The following is a 19289-nucleotide window of genomic DNA, read 5'->3' on the forward strand; positions in this document are numbered from 1 at the left end:
CTCATCTCCTATGCTTTATATCGATACTAGCATATAGCAAATATACATGCTAGGTTAGCCTCATGTATCACCGACTCTTAGATCCGACTTTCTTATAATGCTTAACCGCTAAAGCATACAGGTGCATTGCATCATCAAAATTCTAAGAAAATTATCTCAAGGAGTTCAAAGAATAAACCACAAAAAGGAACCATGAGCAGGTTGTGTCTGTTTTCTTTGCTATGAACACCGGTCGGTATCGATCCAGAGCTTTGCAACTTTATCTGATTAAGTTTGGTAAAATATTGCTACTGACAATTTAATTTTTTTTACAAATACATTGTAAGTATTTTATGTTATCATGAAGTTTAAAGATCAACATTTTCAAACGAGTTATGTTTCATATACTGTAAGTTAGCAACTGTAATTGTTACCCGATTTTTCGCATTATGTATAATATATAATGTTGCATTATCTATATTTGTCGTAACAAGTGTGAAATAGTGTCGACCCGACTTGTCGCTCCGACTTGAGTAGCTCATATCTAAGCGGACAATCATCTATTCAATTCAATCTCCTTTCAGACTCTCTACGATGCTTGGTTTATCTCATTTTACAATGTTTGTTTCACATCTTGTCCAGTATTGGCTCTTGGACTTTTCGACAAGGTAAACTGTTTATGTCAATTTTATGTCATGAATTATCACTGTTGAAATATGCTGTATTTAAATAGGTAGTGTGAGTTGAGTATAAGGGTGTTCCTGATAGTCAGATTCGATTGATATGGGGATAGAGTACTCACACAGAATTTTGAGAGAGCTCAAGTTGTTCAAGTTCCAATGGAACTTTCTAGAATTCTAAAAAGAGCGGCCTATGCTATCGGCTGAAGCTAAAGATAATTTTCATTTCACTACGATTCATGATCATATGTGGTAATTAATGAGCATATGGACACTTGAGGACATTGTCACTACGCCAAATATTTAGCAATGCTTAATTCTATTCTTGGCACATCTGGAAACGCTTTGAGATCTTTACTTTTAGCTTAGGTCATTTGTCTTCCGCATGGACAAATTGAAAGAATCAGTTTTTCAGAAATTCACCATACTTGATCGAAGTAAAGACAAAAACAATCGAGTCATCAAATCCATAATGTCTTGCCTAATTTAGCAAAGTTTAACAATAAAATTATGTTGCTAACATCATTTTGCAGGATGTTGACGAAAAGCTCTGCCTTGACAACCCAAAGCTATATGTTCCCGGTCAAGAGAATATACTCTTCAACAAGAAGTCTTTCACTTTGAAGCTGCTTCACGGGATAGTGACGTCAGCTTTGCTCTATTTCATTCCATATGGTGTATTTCACAGAGCTACAGCTCCTGATGGTATCGATTTGGGCGATACAGAATTCTTTTCAACTACTGTGGCATGCTGCTTAGTTGTAATTGTTAACCTGCAGGTATGCACTAATTAATTTACAGTTATACGTACTAATGAAACTGCCTCGACAGATTTTAACGTCCAATGGTCTTGAATAGCTACACAATATAAAACCAAGGTACCACTGTCATTAAATATCTTGATACCGCACACGCAAAACGAAAACCTAAACTCCAACTTTTGCTCTCTAAGTTGATCCTATCTCGTGAATCAGGGTACTGTTTTACAAAACCAGGCTATTGTCTTGCGAAAGAATGCTAAGCTGCTTTATGAGGTGTATGGGTGCTCCCATTTACAAAGGCTTTGACATAAAGAACTCCAGATGTTCTAAATCTTCATCACTCCTTCTATACCGCACTGTAGTCTTCCTCCATCCCGCTTTTTCCCTACTTTTCTCATCAAACCTCTCTAAATTTTTCTTTTTCTTCCTTTATCTACTTTTTCTTCCTTTTTTCTTCATTTTTCTTCATTTTTTCCGTTTTCTTCCCTTTTCTTCCTTTCTCTCCCTGTTTCTTATTGCCTTCCAAAGGGTGATATTCCAGTAACCTGTTACAGTCAGACTTCTTTCTCTTTTAACCCTCGGGGAGAATTTACGAAGAACAAACCCTATACAAATTCCCGGATCCTGTTATTTTTTATGTAGCACATTTATTTTGTATAAAAAACTATTTCATTAAAAACTTCATAAGTAAATTTCAACATTCAATTTATATTTTCTTTTTCTCTAAAATTGGAGGAAAGCTTGATGCCATGTAAGGCTCTCTATTTACCAAAACAAGAGTTCGATGCTAGTAAAAGGTTCTCTTGTGCGCATGCTTGATCCTCGTTCCAGTTAATTGGGTCTTTTAACCTCGAAAACAGCTTTGCATGTTTTACCTCTGGATTAAGATCCTATCACACTAAACGTCGTGGTAAACAGGTTGTGGTTTTTGGGCAAATTTTTGTGTGTTTTTAATTAAAAGAAAAGAGGCTTAGAATCGTTCCAGATATTGGAGCAAACTGTTTTTAATATCGATTGTTGAATTTTTAAAATGCGAGGAATAAGGAAAGATTTTGAGCTAAAAATAGGTATACTCTCAAATGTAAGAGGGTGTGTTACATCTAACGTGCACCACCACCTTTCTGTGTCACGGTATAGCGGAAGTAATTTTTTAAAATCTTTTTGGATACTATTTTCGGAGTCGATTATGACATATTCTGCTTTATCACTCATAGATAAGTTTGGACACTCAATACTGGACGTGGATGAATCATTTTGTGATATGGGGCAGCATTATATTTTACTTTATGTTCAGTTTTACGCTGTATTCGCCTGAATTCTACTCGCTCGCAATCGGAGGAGTCGGCTATGTCGGTATGGCAGTCAATGTGTTTGGCTCGGGAATATTCTGGCTAACCCTTATATTAACAGCAGTCGTGTGTATATTGCCAGTAGTTGGATATAGATGGTTGAGAATGAAGATAAGACCCACGTTAGCAGAGCGGATACGAAAAGGAGAGTGGAAGCAAAGAAGAACTCCCGCCGAGTCATTGGTAATAATCATGTATTGATGTACATTGATATTTTCTTATTTGCAAACCAGGAATCAGGGAAGTAAGAGGTAGTTTTCAGCTCCCTGGACCATTCCCTAAAATTACTCAAAGCCCTGTACTGAATCAACTTGTAGCTAGCTCTTACCATATCAATGCAAGGATTTAATACTTTATTTTCTCAATTTTCTTTATATAAAATTGAATTAAAAAGAAAAAGTTTTCTTTATGTGAATAAGATTTCCTACCTCTTGATGTCTTACAATCTTGAAAATTACACCTCCAGGTTTCACTTCGTCGAAGCAGAGCTAGCTTACGGTCAAGGCGTAGCTCAAAGAGGTCTGGTTACGCCTTCTCGCACCAGAGCGGTTTTGGCGACCTCATCATGTCGGGCAAATGGTTGCCGTCATTCAAGTTTAGACATTCCAAGTCTTACGATGCCGCCAGTGCTGCAACAAGGACATCAGTCGCGTAATTACATACGGTACATTGGTATCATCAGCAATGGAATCCTGTCAATAATGACTTCATCCCTGGCCACTCAAGATTATGCACAAACAAAGCACCACGCACGTTTAAAAAATTGACGTATACATCCTTTTAAAATGTCGAATACAGATTTATAATCACCTGCGTATGCCTGCGTATGGCCCTTTCAAGGATCTGAGGAGTTTTTAGTTTTCTTAGTTGCACGTGATGTTTTAATGGAGTGTATATATAGCTGATTCAATAGCAAGAAAGTAAGCATAGCGTCCATCGGATGTGTCCAGCCTGTACATATCCATGGAAAAGTGAATTTTATAACGCTTTTATTGTCAACAAAGCAAACAAATCTGCGAATGTCGTTCATTATAAGCAATAGCTAGACACCAATATGAGAGAATATTGAGCCCTTTCGGTATGTAATCCATACCAGTTTAGAAGGTTCCTTTACAGTGTGGTATCTATCTGAAAAAGGATGTCTTAGAGCAACTCAGGTCATAGAAATTTTAAGCAAGAAATTTTAAATGATATTATTATTCGCATTTTGCTTTATTATGTACAACTTTTGAATAGGAAGCATTTTCCAGTTTTTTTATAATCGAAATCGTATTGAAGGTCTAGGCTTGATTGCCTCTGTCCATGATAAGAGAGCATAGTTAGTGTATGATGGCACTTATGGTACTTATTATTCGCTACTGGCATTGAGTATGTCAAGAGTTCCATTTTTTCAAATTTTTACCGACGGATAAGGAGCGTGGTTTTAATTTGAACACTCGCAGTTTAGTATGTCTGTTTCTCTAAAAAAACATTAAACATTTCCCAATTCGTTTACTTCATTTAAAAAGAGTTTATTTTTTTATATTGCTTAATTTTTAAGTATATGATTATTGGAGATAAACTGGTGTAAAAGCATTTTCAAATCAAGGTTTCGGTTATTTCAAAATATTTAGCAATGCTAGATAATTTTCATTTCACTAAAAGATTTAATTAAATGAAAAGTTTTTTGTGGCAAAATGAACTTAATTTCTTGTCGTTCAGCAGCTTCAGACATTTCAAAAAAGGGTTGGCCACTGTACTCTGCGATTGTTCTCGAAATGTCCTTATATGGCTGATACAATAAATTCCTGCGGAGTTGGTTGCTGAGTCATAGACACCAAGGCAACAACCGAGATAAGAATTATTTGCAGAAACAACTGAAGGTCGCACAATGTTTCGTCTTCATGCATCAGTTTCTCTGAAGATAAAGTCCCAATGATCAGGTTTTCTATCGTTGTAGACACTACTTTATAATAGGAGATAAGGAGGAGGATGGGTTGTGGGACATGCTGCCAGTAAAAACTCTACTTTAATCAGACCAGAAAATGTAGCCAAAGGTTGCCCACAAAACTGGCCTGATGTGAATAGGATTCGTTCAGAAGGGATGAGAACAAAATTAGTATACTGTGAATGACTCATTCTTTATTCTTCGAAACTGCAGTCAGACTCGAGAGTGACACACACACATTAATCTTGTTATTTTATTTTGCGACCATCGATAAAAGGTTATTTGAACGGTTTAGCGTTAGAATACATACAGAATAAAACCAGAAGTACTTTTTACGTATATCTATAAAAGCAGTTGGGCATGGAAGAGAGAAATTGTTACTTTTACACTTGAAGTTTACCTTGACCGCATGTGACAATGCCTGGAAATACAGAGATAGAGTTCAGAGCCCGCTTAGGGAAGGTGCACTGCAAAGACACAAATATAACGAAAGAAATTGCATATGTTATACTAGCGAAATCCTCTATATAAAGCTACGTAGAATGAATATGAACAACTCTGATAGAATGGATTAGCGTTATGTATACGCAAGGTTTTCACTGTATTTCTGTTTTCCAAATGACAGGGGGAATGAGATTTTAAATGGGTTCTTGGCAGAAGTTTAAGTTCCTACATAAAATCTCCAGCATTGTGTTCTGACGGCACAGAATTGTTTACGCTGATCAAATAAAGCCTTCAATTCCAAACCCAATAAATGTCGACTAAAAGCAAAATTCGTTCCACTTACCTTCATCGTAAACAACTTTACTTCATAAGTTTCCTTACTTTCGATACGCAAGCCACTCCCCCTGCATTTACGCCCTCGTCTGTGGGTTGAATCTCTCCTTTCAATTTCTTTGACATTTTCGTCGATAGCTGCTTTTAAATGAGTCATTTTGACATCCCTTCAAAAAAGAAAACAAAATGATGGTACTACTATTGCCATTGAAATGTAATTAACTCTCTCTTGTCTTGCTATATAAGGTAAATTCATTCGGTATCACCGCTGTTTGCCTTTTCCCCCGTTCAGGATGACAAAAACGTTTCTCTTAGCTTTGTCTGTCATGTTTGCATAATGAAATACCAGTTTATGCTGTTCAAATAGGTTGAGACAAGATCCATGCTTCTCGATGCAAAGTGTAAGCAGACTTTCGTTCGTGTTTTACTGATGATAGAAAGTACTTTTGAAAATCATTTTATCGATTTCAATCAGGGAAAGAGAACAACTGGAATCATGCAGTCAGCATAGTTTTTAGAAATATTAAAAGGAATCCTGAAAGACAAAGTAACGATTGAATTTAATTAAACATGGCGGAGAACAAGAACAAAGTATCCGGTAAGTTTATGAGCTGTTTAAAGCATAGACTGTTTTTTATTGTGAAGGGTGGGGCAGCTTTTGATAGGACGCTGTAACAACTAAACAGCAATTGAATGGTCATAATAGCGATGTCAAAAATTATGGCTTTTCCTATCACTTCAAGCAAATGGACATATTGAAGTTTTTCATGTTATTTGCCAACTAGGGTTTAATCAGGTTTAATGCAGCAAATTGATGCTAATGATATTAAAAACATTTACCACAAGGATTTACTGCCATCGGGCAATTAAGAGGGAGCACAACCTTGGCATTGCTGCGTTCAATTAAATTTCCCAGAAGATATTTAAAACGAAAACCGACATTTAGTATGTTTGGATGCTACTGGTGAGTTGAAAGTAGCGGATGTTGGGAGTTTCTTTTATGCACTTCGGATGCCGTCAAAAATGTTGATTCATTTGCAAACAGAATGGCTTTGGAGAGAGGCTGCAAGATGTTGCCGTCGCATTGAACCAAAGAAATTAAAAGCCTTTAAAGCGACGATATTAAGTTAAAAACAAACAATATAGTTTGCTTACATATCACCTGCAACATCTCGAATATCAACCATAGAAGTTACGCTAAAATCAATAAAGCTCTCGTTATTCTGTTTTCATTACTCGCTCTTTTCTCTTTATCCTTCAATGAAGGACAGGAATTTGGAGTTTTCTAACGAAAACATGGTACACGGTATATGTTTTATAATTTTAAAAAAAACTGTTAAATCAACGAGAAGCGAAAGAGGCTTTTAACACCTGTGATTTTCGTTGCAGATGGTAAATTGGGTCCCAAATTTGTGCGAGGCTTGGTGTAATGGGTTTGATAACTTGGAAAAATGCAATGGCCTTTAGCATGAATGGAATAAAACTGACTCTCAGTTTTGATGCTATGGCATTAAATCAAAAATAACATTTGCTTATGGACCAGCCAAAAGATTTTTTTCTGTGCTTTGACACGTCAGTCAGCAATGACAATAGGTTTACAATCATGTTTACAATTTAATGAACAAAAACAAACAATTCAGTTGAAATCAAGGCTTTACGGATTAACCGTTAACCTTTATCAATGTCTCAGTTATCTCAAAGCAAATCTATATTCATATTAAGAAAAAATGGTTTGAAAAACGATGTAAAAACTTTGGACGAGAACGCCCAGCCCCCTTCTGTCATAAACTTGGTAGTAATGCACGTGGCCAAAGGGCTATGTAATTAGGTTTTGCGAAATTGCGAATTGCGAAAGAAAAATGGGTCGGGGTAGCTTTAAAACTTTTTGATCATTCATAATTTATAATAGAAATTTCTAAAAGTTTATTGATCAATAAAAATACTGGGAAGTTTTAATGGCTGTCTTTGGAATGAGAACTGGATTACGTCACCACAGGCGTGTTCCAAACCCGAGGTTGTTGTGCGGCGCCATTTACAGGTCGGCAAGTTGCAGAGCTAGAGGTTGGGCAATAGCCCAGCGAACATGATCATATAAGAACCTAAATTTGACTAAACAGAAGCGCTACTGTCTCAAGATTGCTTACTTCCATTAAATTTGGGATTTGATTAATCACTGGCTGAAGGATGAGTTCTGGCCCGAAACATAATGTTGGAGGTAAGTGTATCCCATATAGGCCCATTCCTGTACCCTTCTTAACACTGAATTAGTCATTGATTTATGTTGTTTTCAGTCATCGTGCACAGAATGTTTGAATGCGAACACCAAGTTGATCTATTATTTTTCTTTAGAAACTGAAACATGGGAGCGACTTTCAGGGGAGGAGATGGACGAGCGAAGGAAAGAGCAAGTTGCATACGAATATCTTTGCCATTTAGAGGAAGCAAAACTGTAAGTTGAATTTTCATCATCTCCAGAGTGAAGGTAACCCAATAACGGAATGCGTTCTTATGGAGGGCGTATCCCTCTATGATGACCAATATATTTGCACAGAATTGTGACAATAAAAATCTGATTTTTTTCTTGATAAAGCTGAGGCAGAATTATAATGTTTTTTTTACAAATTTTGGAGCTGTGGTTCAAAGTAACCAAAGTAAAAAACGCTTTAGCGATAAATATAACAGTTATTTAATAGGACTCTTTGAGGAAATGATTCTGGTCAGTTTCGTCCAATTTGATAAAGAGAATTGTAGGGGTTTCTTCGCGATATTTATGCTTTTATAAAGTACGTGCCCTGTCCAGTTAAATTCCACGCTTTTCCAACGATCTGGACATACTTTGTTTTTAAGTGTATACTTTTCGCTCACTTTTCTGTGCATCAGAACTGGCCTGGAATTTTTTTCACACTAATCCTGGTCTAGGCCATTGTTATGGCTGGTTAAGTTTTGCATTATAAAAATCATAATAGGTTGGTTTTCACCATGAATTTTAATTGCAGATGGTTGGAGGCCTGTTTGAAAGAAGAACTACCCCCGACCACTGAGCTTGAGGAAAGTTTTACCAATGGCGTCACGCTTGCTAAGCTTGCTCATTTCTTTGCCCCCAAAGTTGTACCCTTGCGAAAGATTTATGACAAAGACCTAAAGCGGTTTGAAGTAAGCCTTTAATATCGGTTGTTTACTTACGAACTCTTTCAAAGCCGTTACATTTTTCCACCATTGTGTTTTCGCAGCTTATTGGTCTGCGTTATTTGTTAGGCGGGGTCGAAAAACTATGTGCGAACAGTTTGAAAGCATCAATTTGTCTTAAAGGGTCTGTCTTAATTAATTACTGTCTTCTTTTGCCTGTGCGGAATAGCGACATTTAACTGACTTCATTGGCATCAATTGTATTACTACAATAGCTATCTATTTGTGTTACAGAGAAAGTCAAAATTGCTTTCAAAACATTGTCATTAAAAAATGAAAATCAAAATTTCACAGAAGGAAAAATTGTTCTTTTACCAAAATATGTATCTGTTTAATGAATTAAATCAACAATGAGTCAACATCTGTATCAATATGTAAAATTTAACACACCCTGGTTTATCACTTTTAAGATGCATCCATTTGACCATCTTTTTCATTCCATTTACAGCGCTGCTTTTTTGCAAAAAATGATTTTTGGAAAAGTTCACTGTTTTTTATACATATATCTATGTTTTGTGTTTTTCATAAGACCATCCATATTTTTTTGCACAAAATTCTTCAAAAAAGATTTATTTGTAGGAGAAGGGATTGCACTTCAAACATACTGACAATATCAACTATCTTCTAAGAGGAATGGAAAAAATTGGATTGCCAAAGGTAAGGTCCTTTTATTTTAATTATATTAGTTTTAGGTCAGTAGATATTGCTATAGGCATTGGATCAACTAATTTTTAGTTATAAGATTATCAATAATTTTTCTAAACACATTTGGCATTGTCTCAACTAAGTAAATATCACATTCAGAGCTTCAAATTTGCAGAAACTTTCATCAGATCAAATTTCCATTCTCTGTCTCAGAAGGGTTGGATTTTGGGAAGTAACATGATACTGTCAGTGGGATCCAAACTTACTTCTTGGGTTTATTTGCTGTTTCTAACAGTTTGTGAAGGAAAGCATATACATCCTCCCAGCTTGAAGTCTAAGTGTTTAAAGGATGGAGAGTCAGTGAAACTCTTGATTTTGACATTGATCCAACTGAGAACAGGCAGCTCTTTGTCATCATGCTGTTTGGTCTCATAGTGTGTGTTTGTTGTTAGAACCTGTTTATTGGGGATGGCAAATAACCAAATATGGCTTAGCCTATCCCATTGTACCATCCCTCATTCTAGTTTTGGCATTCAGTTAAGGCGTTTTGCCAAAGTGTTATAAGTATAAATATATGTCGACAACGGCTTTAAAGAATTGCTCTTTTTTATAAAAGCATACTCAATGAGAAAACTGCAGCATGATGTGCCAAAAAATAAGAACACAGTAAAAACATGATTATCCCAAAAATATTTGCTCTCATGTTAACAATACAGAACAGATCTTATCAGCTAGTCAAACATGCAACTAAGATACCATGCAAACAGTTATTTAGTGGTCATAGACATTTCCCTGGAGTAATTGTTCCCTTTTGTACATGATTTTTAGCAACCAAGGGTATTTTCTCATTGAAAATTTTTTACCCCCAGTGAAATAATTAAAACTCAGTGAAATATAATAGTTCAACCTTCCTTCTGTAATAAATGTGATACTGAAAACAGTTTCTCATGGTTTTTGCACAGTTGTAAGGAGATTGAATAAATCAGGTTTTGATTGAGTATTCCATAGTATAATCCCTTAAGCTTAATATATTGTTATGCAAACAATCTTTTTGAGCATCAACTGAGATATTCCAATTTTGGGAAAAAGCATTAAAATGACTTCCTAACCTGACATCAAGCCTTTATTCAGTTGCACTTTATTATAGCACAATCAAATTCAGGAACAATGGCTTTTCTATCAAAATTTTGTCATCTATGTTTTATTGAGTTGTCAGTGATTTGTAAACAGTAGGTCTTTCATGAAATGTATTCACATTTGATAAGCACCATTCAAATACTGAATTTGTAGAACAGCAAAGGTGTTTAAACCTAGTTATGGCTATTTTGAATTCTATATAAAACTGTAGCTAAACTAAATCTCTGATTAATTCTGTTTTCATTGACATATCAGGCTTGATGTCCAAAAGGGGTTGAGGGCTAAGCCTGCAAGCTGGAGAAAAAGACCTTTGCAGGGCCACAAACTATGGGTCCCAAACTATGTTACAGTTTGTGGCTTTAGCCCCCCACTCCCCAGAAAGCTCCTCTTGGCCTATGGCTTGTTTCATATAAACAGTGGAGATTGCAGAAGTGTATTTTAAATTAAACTTTCCCAAATGATATTAACATATGGTGATAAGCACCAGTTGTTACAAGTCATCCAAGCCAACAAACTAGATTTTGAGAGCCTTATATCTGAATACCTATCCTTTAAATGGTCTATCATTTTATTCCTGATCTGGTCGAAACCTTCCTAGAACAGGGTTTCATAGCTTGTTTGACTTGTTTGTAATATGCCTACAAGAAAAAATCATGTGGTAAAACTTGAAATTCTGTGGCTTATAAAACTATGTAATTTTGAAGTTTGGTTCATCAGTTTCAGAAGCTGGTAAAACCACAGAATGTCAAGTGGTATTCCCAATCAAGTGTTGATATTATTGAATATTGTAATGAAGGTCCTATTGGTAGTTGAAGTATTTCTATAAATAGTATGATGAGCTAAGGCAGGCATTTGTTCAAATGTAAGCTACAAACAATAAAAGAAAAAAGGGTTTGAAGCTTGTCTTGTTTTCAGCTATATTTTTTTGCAAAGCTCTGTATCTTAGAGTCTTTCCGTTGATTAATGCATATGGTATTCAATTAACATTGAAAAGAATAAAGGTCTTCTTTCATTATGCTATAACTAAGTTTGCTTGTATGCTTTAAATACACTGATGCTAGCAATTGTGACAATGGCAGAAGCTGCTCCATCCTTCCAAGGGCTTGCTGATATTATATACATGGACTTGCATGCTTTGTTGTACTAAAAATGTCAATTCTGAGCTGAAAATCTGAGTTTCCTGCTTGATACAATCATAAATTCAGGTCTGCAGTGTATGGCAAATTCTAGGTTGCCCCAAATGCCCCAACATTGGTAGAGGCTGCCCAAACATTTCCTGAAAAATACCAGCTCTTCCTTTTTATGATTTAATAGATCTAGTTTTCAGGTGCACCTTAAGCACTACCATTTCTGCATTTTGGGTGGGCAATAGCCATGCTTTGCATACTGCCATTAAGTAAGCTGTCTGGTGATTAGAGTAAACCTTCGTGTAGCAACTTAAAACAGTTGTGTTTCACACATCAAAGCATGCAGTGCTCTGGTTGTCTGGATGAAACATTTCTTAATGTAGATTGCTGCTTGCAAGCATGTTTAAAAATTTAAAACCTATTTTTAAGCAGCAATTTTCATCAACTAGCATACTTGCACGTCTCTGAGACATTTGGCTGAGATTAGCTCAGAGAGAGACATGTCCTTCTAAGAAACAATAGTGAACTTATTAAGTATACAAATGCTTCTTTGGTTATAATTATCCATTTGATTCCTGCTGTTTGGCAGTATTAGGCGTATCAGTCTGGATTAGTGACTTTTCAAATTAAAATAATCTTGTTCAATGTCAAATACTACAATATGTTTATAATCATTCTGTTTAAAAGTTGCCAGCTTTAGATGAAATTTAGACAGTAAGTTCTGTACTACTTTACCAAATTAAGTCAAAAAAGTAAATTTTAGTTTTCTTGATTTAATACAACTATTTATTTTTAGTCTGATTGTATACTTGATACCCGAAACCCAGACTTTTTTTGCCCTCTTGAGAAAAAGTGCTTGTTTTTATCTGATAAGCACCCTTTGTGCATGTGTGTTGGAACGTGATACCCCCTTTTTCATCATGTCACAGCTTTTCAACAAACTTTTGACCCCCATCCCCACCCCATGATTAAGAGTCTGAATAACACGATGAAGTGGACAATTAGATGCCTGTCACATATTTTAGAATGTCACAAATCGACATTTATGCAGTTGCAAAGAGTTCGTGCATTGTTCTCCAGGGAAATTTATCAGTTTTCACTTCATCTTGCATTGGTTACGCAATACTAATACCGATGAGAAAAGTTTATTTTATTTAGAAATATATACATTTCCTTTGATTTCCTCACATACCTATTTCTTCCCGTATTTAAAGAATTTGACTTCAAGCATGGGCTGAATTAAAATAATGCTTTCCTATTCTATAAATTTAGTTTTTATACTTCAACATAGTCATCAATCATCGACATGAACACCATTATCGCTTAAATATTATCAGCAACAACATAAATGGTTTATCAAGCAATTATTCTGTTCCTTTTTCCGGTAGAAACAGAACCAATTTAAAAAGCTGTGTTAAAATCCATTGTGTAAGCGTAGCCATGATTGGCAATACAATTAAACGCTGCCTTTCTGTGAAATAAATTTTCAGTATTTTTAAACATATTCATCGAAAAACACACTGCCAGGTGGTTTTGCAAAGGGGATATTGACGTAATCTTTTTCTTCGCAGTGCTTTTCAAATAAGATAGGCAAATAATACCTTCGATTAATGACCAGTAGCGGTGAACCTCTAACAGTGTGATTTTCGAAGTTAGCAGGTTTGGGTTAAGACTGTGTAATATATTCGCTGTTCTCTGGGAAAGGATTTTCCTAGTCTAACATAATAAAATTTACAATTTCTCGTATTCTGACAAAATAAGATTTTAAATTTTAAGAGTTGGATGCAATGGAAAAATTGAATCTCTTCAAGATAAAAAGAATCTTGAAGGCTTTTTTTCGAGGCTGTTTCGCTACGTCCGATAATTATACTATTCTCATTTCCTTTACAAATCCCTTTAAATATTTTTCAGTGTTCCAAGACTGTTAATGACATCAAGAAGGTCTTTGTAAAATAATCCTTCTTTCCAGTTGGGAATTTACAGTCAACTCCGCTTAAAGTTAAATTTCGGGTACATGAAATTTAGGCCAAGCTTTGTAATACCTTGCAATTAAGCTCCGTTTACAGTCACACTCAACTGACAGTCAGAAACTTTCAATAGCATTTGGTTTGACTGACCTGAATCTACTTTATAATGATAATGTGTATTATGCATGTTGTCGCAAAATTATTTTAGAAATTCAAAGATTGTTATCAAAAACGGTGTTGTAGAACGTAGGGCAGAAGCAAAATAACGAATCAAATCAAAAAAAGAATCAGCGCGTAACGTAGAAGTTCCTCAATAAGAAATTGCGCTGCTATAGTCACGCTCTTATGCCCTTAGAAATAGCACTTCCAAGCCTGCCAAATGTCTTGGAACACTGACGTCAGTTTGTAAGGTTAAATTCAGTAAACCCCCTCCCCCCTTAAACAATGTTGGTTCACTAGGAAACGGTCAGGGAATTAGGAAGTTCCTTCTTTAACGTTTCTTTTATGCTATTTTTCTAAACTATCAACATTGTTTTAGGAGGAAAGGGGCGGAAAAAATTATTGTTTTTCGGGAAAAGAATAAAATATATAGAATGCAGCACAAATTGCTGGGTGTTGCAAGTACTTTTGGCAATGATTGTAGTGGTGAAATCGTATGATATCCAGTTAGCCAACAGAGGCTGCTTGATATTTGCGATGTTCTGTTGTTCAGAAAGCGTAGACAGTTTTTATACTGTTAATTTTATGACAAGGCAGCAACGCAGTTAACGATTTTTAGACAGCAACGAAGCGAGGAAATTACAAGCGGATAGTTTCTTCTTATAGATAAACCTTTTCTAGAAAACTTGTGACTGAGATTGAATAAACTCTTTTTTCAGTTTATATTCATTCTTTAATTCGCTTGTCCTTAAAATCGCTTGAAAGTCCTCTTGGTTATTTGGTCTATATATCGTAGAAAAAATAAAAGAAAACACCTTGTGCATAAGGAGAGAGCAACTGAGCTGTCTAAAAGGCTTGGTGGATTGTTAAGAGAACGACCGATACATGATTTTATTTAATGTTTCTTTTCTAGGTATTCTACCCAGAAACAACAGATATCTACGATATGAAGAACATGCCAAGAGCAATCTACTGTATACATGCCCTCAGGTACTGGAGCTTTACCCACATTGTTTTATAAAGACAATGCGTGTGCTGTTTTGAGTTTTATGAAGAGGCTTCTCTCATTCTAATACTTTCTAACTGCATTGTTTCTGCTGTTGTGTTATGTTTCTTATATACTACCATGGCTTGTTTATGGCAGGTGCTCTTGACTGTGTAGCCGATACCCAATCATGACATGAATTCATAAATTGCGAAAACTATCAGGAGTTTCTTACCTTCTTCGAATCAAGTTTGATTTCAAAATGATAAAGTTTTAATAGGCGTTTGATAATAAAGAGATATATATTCATCGAACAAGCAACATGTATTAGAACCCTAATTGTTTGTCCAATATGAACAAAATTGATTTTTAAACCTGTTTTGCAGTTTGTATCTATACAAATTGGGCCTTGCTCCACAAATTCAGGATCTCTATGGCAAAGCAACATTTACACGTAAGTAAATTTGGTATAGTCTCACTTTCTTATATTTAGCTAAATCTTTTTTTCTGTTTCAGTGTTCAAAACAAATACATATATAATTTAGTATTACTGAATAAGTTATTAAAATTTTTGAATTATTTTCAGAGGAAGAAATCAATGCAATGAAGCAAGCTTTGGACAAATATGGTATTGCAATGCCGGCTTTTGGAAAGATCGGGGGCTTGCTGGCTGGAGAGGTAAGACTTGATCTATCACTGATCGTGTTCGCGTAGAAGCACGCGTGTAAATGCTATTTAGTTAGCATATATTATTAGTTGGTATCACATTCCTATACCGTCGTATACCCACATTATACTAGATTTATAGATTTCGCATAAAATTGTATGCAGTGCACCTCCGTGAAACTGACACACGTGAGACCAAATTTACTGTCCGTTGCGAGAGGTGGCCGTTCTCTAGAGGGGACTTGCTATAGGCTTTAACAGCAGTAAAGATATGGCAAAATCATTTATCTGTTGTTTTGGAGTGCTCATTCCTTGCAAAGGTCCTTTAAAGGAGGTTTCAATATCGATATTTTCAAGTCAAAATGTGCTCGAAATATCATATAGTAAATATTATGGCAAAATCATTTATCCGTTGTTTTGGAGTGTTCATTCCTTGCAAAGGTCCTTTAAAGGAGGTTTCAATATCGATATTTTCAAGACAAAATGTGCTCAAAATATTATATAGTAAATATTATTTTATGATGTTATTTCAACTATCCCATGCTATATATTTTTTAATAAGCTAATCATTTCTTTTCAGCTTTCAGAGAATGATGCAGCAAGTAAGTGCCACTTAATAACTACGAAGCCTCATAATGTACCGTAGCTCCTCTTTGAATGGTAGGACTTACGGGAAATACAACAACTAGGGTCCTTTCCATTGCCATGCTAGCCATTGCAAAATTTGTATTGCCATCATATCATGGCACGTATGACACTTTCCCAGCTTGCTGTATCTGGCTTACATAACAGCTAGTGTGATTACGTCGTCGAATTAAGCAAAACACTGATCAATTGTCTTTTAGAATAACATTCATCAGTTTTTCCTTTATCTTTAAGTAACAAGGTAATTGATAAGATTCAATTTCTTCAGTTTTTCTTCATATTCTCCTTTCCAAGTGCGTTTTATTGACGTTTTTCAGCTCATGCTGCCATCGTTGCCATAAATGAAACAATCGACAAGAATGACCCGGACGAGCTTTTCAAGGTTTTGAGCAATCCTGCTGCTAGGCTGTTGAATCTTTACGAATCGAATAAGGTCGGATACCAGAATAAATTGGCTGAAGAGAAGCATCGAAAAACTGCTGCTGCGGAGGCTAAGGCAAGTCTGCAATTTTTAGTATTCAATTCTTGTATTTAATACAGAGAGACTTTTTTTGACGGAGGGACTCTTTTTGCCGGAGAGACTTTTTTTGATGGAGAGACTTTTTTTGATTTGTAGTTTACCTGATCCCCCAGAGATTATAAGGCCCAAGCGCCCGTTTTGTGTGGGTTTAGAGTTGAATGAAGCACAATAAAATGTTTAAAATTGTTAAATTTTTTCAAATTCTAGACAGTGATTTGTAGTATCGACATTTTCAAAATTTTCAACGTGTTTAATAATTCTTTCATTAAAGCCAGTGTGATTTTTTCGGGTGTTTCTTTAAAAATGCAACTATCAAACCTTGCTGATAAAGCTATAGAACCATGGTTGATGGTTAGTTTTCTGCTTTTTCAGAATCGTCCTGAAGAAGAGCTAGACCTGTACGACAAGCTGCTCACACAGGCTGAAATTCAAGGCCATGTCAAAACCGTAAACAGTACGTTTTTCATGTCGTTTAAGTTAAAACGAACCTTTAATCATTTGCCATATAGCAGCAAAAGTGATTGAATCGTTTCCGCTATTATGTTTGTTTTGACCCACAAAACTACCCTAGTAATGTTATTCTCCTTATTTGGCATGTTGTATCAATTCACGAATCACCATTTTAATGCCATTGCAGATGCCCCACCCCTTCCCCTTTCGAATCAGATTTCTCTAGCTTTACTTGGCAGATTGCGTGTGTTGGATTGTGTGGTTAATCATCTTCCAAGTGACAGTAATGAAGGTCGCTGCTGCCTTGGCGCAACAGAAATATTTACACACGGTTGACAAAGGAAGAAGATATCAAGGTCAAATGACCTGTAAAAGTCCTGCGTGATGCCCGAATGAGTTTGATATTAATTACTTTATTGAGTTCGTTGATTGATACCAACATTGGATATAGAAACATTCTAATGGAAACTGGATCTGCTTCAACTTGTCTCTCATGTGTCGATTTTCAGTTTTACTTAATTGGAGATTTGTTGTTTCTTTTGCAGCTGATGTTGCAGTCCAGGCCATCAATGCTGCTATTGATGCCGGCGATGAACAGTTGCTTTTAAGTGCACTTAAAGACGAATCTGCAGGCCTTCGTGACGTCATTGGTGCAAATATCAGCTGGTACTTTAAAAATCTGAAAGACGAGAAGGCGGCAAAGGCTAAGGTGACTACTTTGAACGGTTTTGTAGAGCCCTTGCCGATAAGAAAACTTGTGTGCAAATAGATGACCTACGCTTTGTTCTCCGAGTTTTTCGTTTCTTTTCCAGTTTGCTCAATATGTTGAGAACTAATAGTAAACAGCCCATGATTTCGATTTCTATGAGTAAATGGCTACATAAAATTATTCATCAATAAAAATTTGTTTGTGGTCTATTAAATTACTTAACCCTTTGTCAGTACAAGTTGCTTTTTACCAATCGGGTTTTTTGGCATGGCAGTTCTTTAAAAAGAAAACTCACTGTTAAATATTATACAGTATTTTTGTTTTGATTTCATCTAAAGACCAGTGAGCAATTCCATACCTAATCAACTGAGTATCTTGAGTCTCTTGTAAAACTGAGTATATTTATTCAGATTGATTCCCAAGTAAACTTTAAAAAAGCTTCAGATAAGTATTTTATACATTTCCAACTTGTTTCTATCTTTTTAGAAAGAGGAAAATCCAAACGCTCTTCTACAATTACGTGAAATTCAAAACACGATTTATAATTGCAATTCCGTTGCCAATAAAGCTAACTTGAGTGAGTTTCTTGCTATTATTTAAATTTTTGTGAAGGTTAACTGATTCGTTTCATTAAAGCTCTCCAGGACAGTGGATGGGGACTGAAAATATTGATAAAAATATGTTTTACCAAGTCCTTTGCTTCTTGTTTGGCACACTTGCTATTTATCTTCCACCCTTTTTGGAACACCTGCCTGTTGATAACCTGTCTATTCTTTCGCTGTAATTTACGAAGGGTATTTTGTGAGTCAATCTCGAATCTTTTAAAAAGAGATGTAGGTAGACGACCTTAACTTTTATCCAAATTTTTTATGTTTGTTTTTACCTTCACGGTATGAAATCAAATAGCATCCCTCAAGTCTTGTATACATGCTTAGTCTACCCGTATCCAGTTTTAGAATGTTGTAAATTCTATTTTTCCAGTGGAAGCTTGCTTGGGTGGCATCAACAAGACGCTTGAAGAGGGAACAGCTGAGGAACTCATGGCCTGGCTAATGAAACCAGAGTCTATGTTGCCGGAAGTTGATCCAAGAAGGCCATACTTGTATTACGACAACCTGAAACGTGCCCGGTTGGATAAAGGACAGGTTTGAAACTGTATTTATTTATTCTTTTAGATATCCTGTATAGACTGTAAGAAATTGATAGATACGCAAAGTTAAAAAATTGCAATTAGGTTATTGGATAAAAACTGCAAGTAATTGGGAAATTGCAAGAATGTATCATATTTTGTCATTCAGAGATCTTCTTAATGTTAGAAAGCATATTTTACTATCAGCCTTAGAACAAGCAATCTTACTAAGCAAATTACGTTAAGTGATGTATACGAATTTCGCTTGCAGGATCTCACATATGAAGATCTGACTCTTCTTTTGAAAGGTTAGTAAGATATAATTTGCCAGTCACCTCTTATTTAAAGAACATGTTCGCGGGGGTTTTTTATGCTAAAATGACCTTATGAAGTTCCAGAACCTCCCTATGTAAGCACTGAGGAGAAGTTAACATGATACTCAAAAACAGACAATATTGTATATGCAGAATTTTTATCTGACGTTTTGACGC

The 19289-nt window shown here is 35.6% G+C and overlaps 2 protein-coding genes and 1 long non-coding RNA gene across 6 annotated transcripts in view; 2 read left to right on the top strand and 1 right to left on the bottom strand.

Moving 5' to 3' along the window:
• Positions 1–4446, top strand: part of LOC135687304 (phospholipid-transporting ATPase ID) — a 38652-nt gene extending 34206 nt beyond the window's left edge. For both annotated transcript variants that reach the window (XM_065203834.2, XM_065203835.2), the window contains exons 36-39: positions 564–647; positions 1193–1438; positions 2635–2952; positions 3236–4446. In XM_065203834.2, coding sequence (XP_065059906.2) covers positions 564–647; positions 1193–1438; positions 2635–2952; positions 3236–3424 — 837 coding nt within the window. In that variant the 3' untranslated portion in view covers positions 3425–4446. The remainder of the gene's footprint in view (positions 1–563; positions 648–1192; positions 1439–2634; positions 2953–3235) is intronic.
• Positions 3662–5706, bottom strand: LOC148957858 (uncharacterized). Its single transcript, XR_016145013.1, has 2 exons — positions 5484–5706; positions 3662–5117 (listed from the first exon to the last, which is right to left on the bottom strand). It is a non-coding gene; the product is annotated as an uncharacterized LOC148957858 (long non-coding RNA).
• Positions 5707–5895: 189 nt separating this feature from the next.
• The window catches only part of LOC135687303 (ras GTPase-activating-like protein IQGAP1), a 54601-nt gene continuing 41207 nt past the window's right edge, over positions 5896–19289 (top strand). Inside the window, exons 1-14 of one of the 3 annotated variants that reach the window (XM_065203833.2) lie at positions 5896–6071; positions 7823–7922; positions 8470–8626; positions 9239–9316; positions 14608–14684; positions 15066–15133; positions 15266–15357; positions 15926–15947; positions 16308–16486; positions 16883–16964; positions 17506–17669; positions 18156–18246; positions 18651–18814; positions 19070–19106. In XM_065203833.2, coding sequence (XP_065059905.2) covers positions 6044–6071; positions 7823–7922; positions 8470–8626; positions 9239–9316; positions 14608–14684; positions 15066–15133; positions 15266–15357; positions 15926–15947; positions 16308–16486; positions 16883–16964; positions 17506–17669; positions 18156–18246; positions 18651–18814; positions 19070–19106 — 1339 coding nt within the window. In that variant the 5' untranslated portion in view covers positions 5896–6043. Of the gene's footprint in view, positions 6072–7468; positions 7689–7822; positions 7923–8469; positions 8627–9238; positions 9317–14607; positions 14685–15065; positions 15134–15265; positions 15358–15925; positions 15948–16307; positions 16487–16882; positions 16965–17505; positions 17670–18155; positions 18247–18650; positions 18815–19069; positions 19107–19289 lie in introns of those variants that run through there. The other 2 variants (XR_010516182.2, XM_065203832.2) reach the window with 2 other exon arrangements.

The sequence above is a fragment of the Rhopilema esculentum genome, chromosome 20, assembly GCF_057945365.1.
Source record: "Rhopilema esculentum isolate cy_ngs chromosome 20, ASM5794536v1, whole genome shotgun sequence".
In the NCBI taxonomy this organism is placed as follows: domain Eukaryota; kingdom Metazoa; phylum Cnidaria; class Scyphozoa; order Rhizostomeae; family Rhizostomatidae; genus Rhopilema; species Rhopilema esculentum.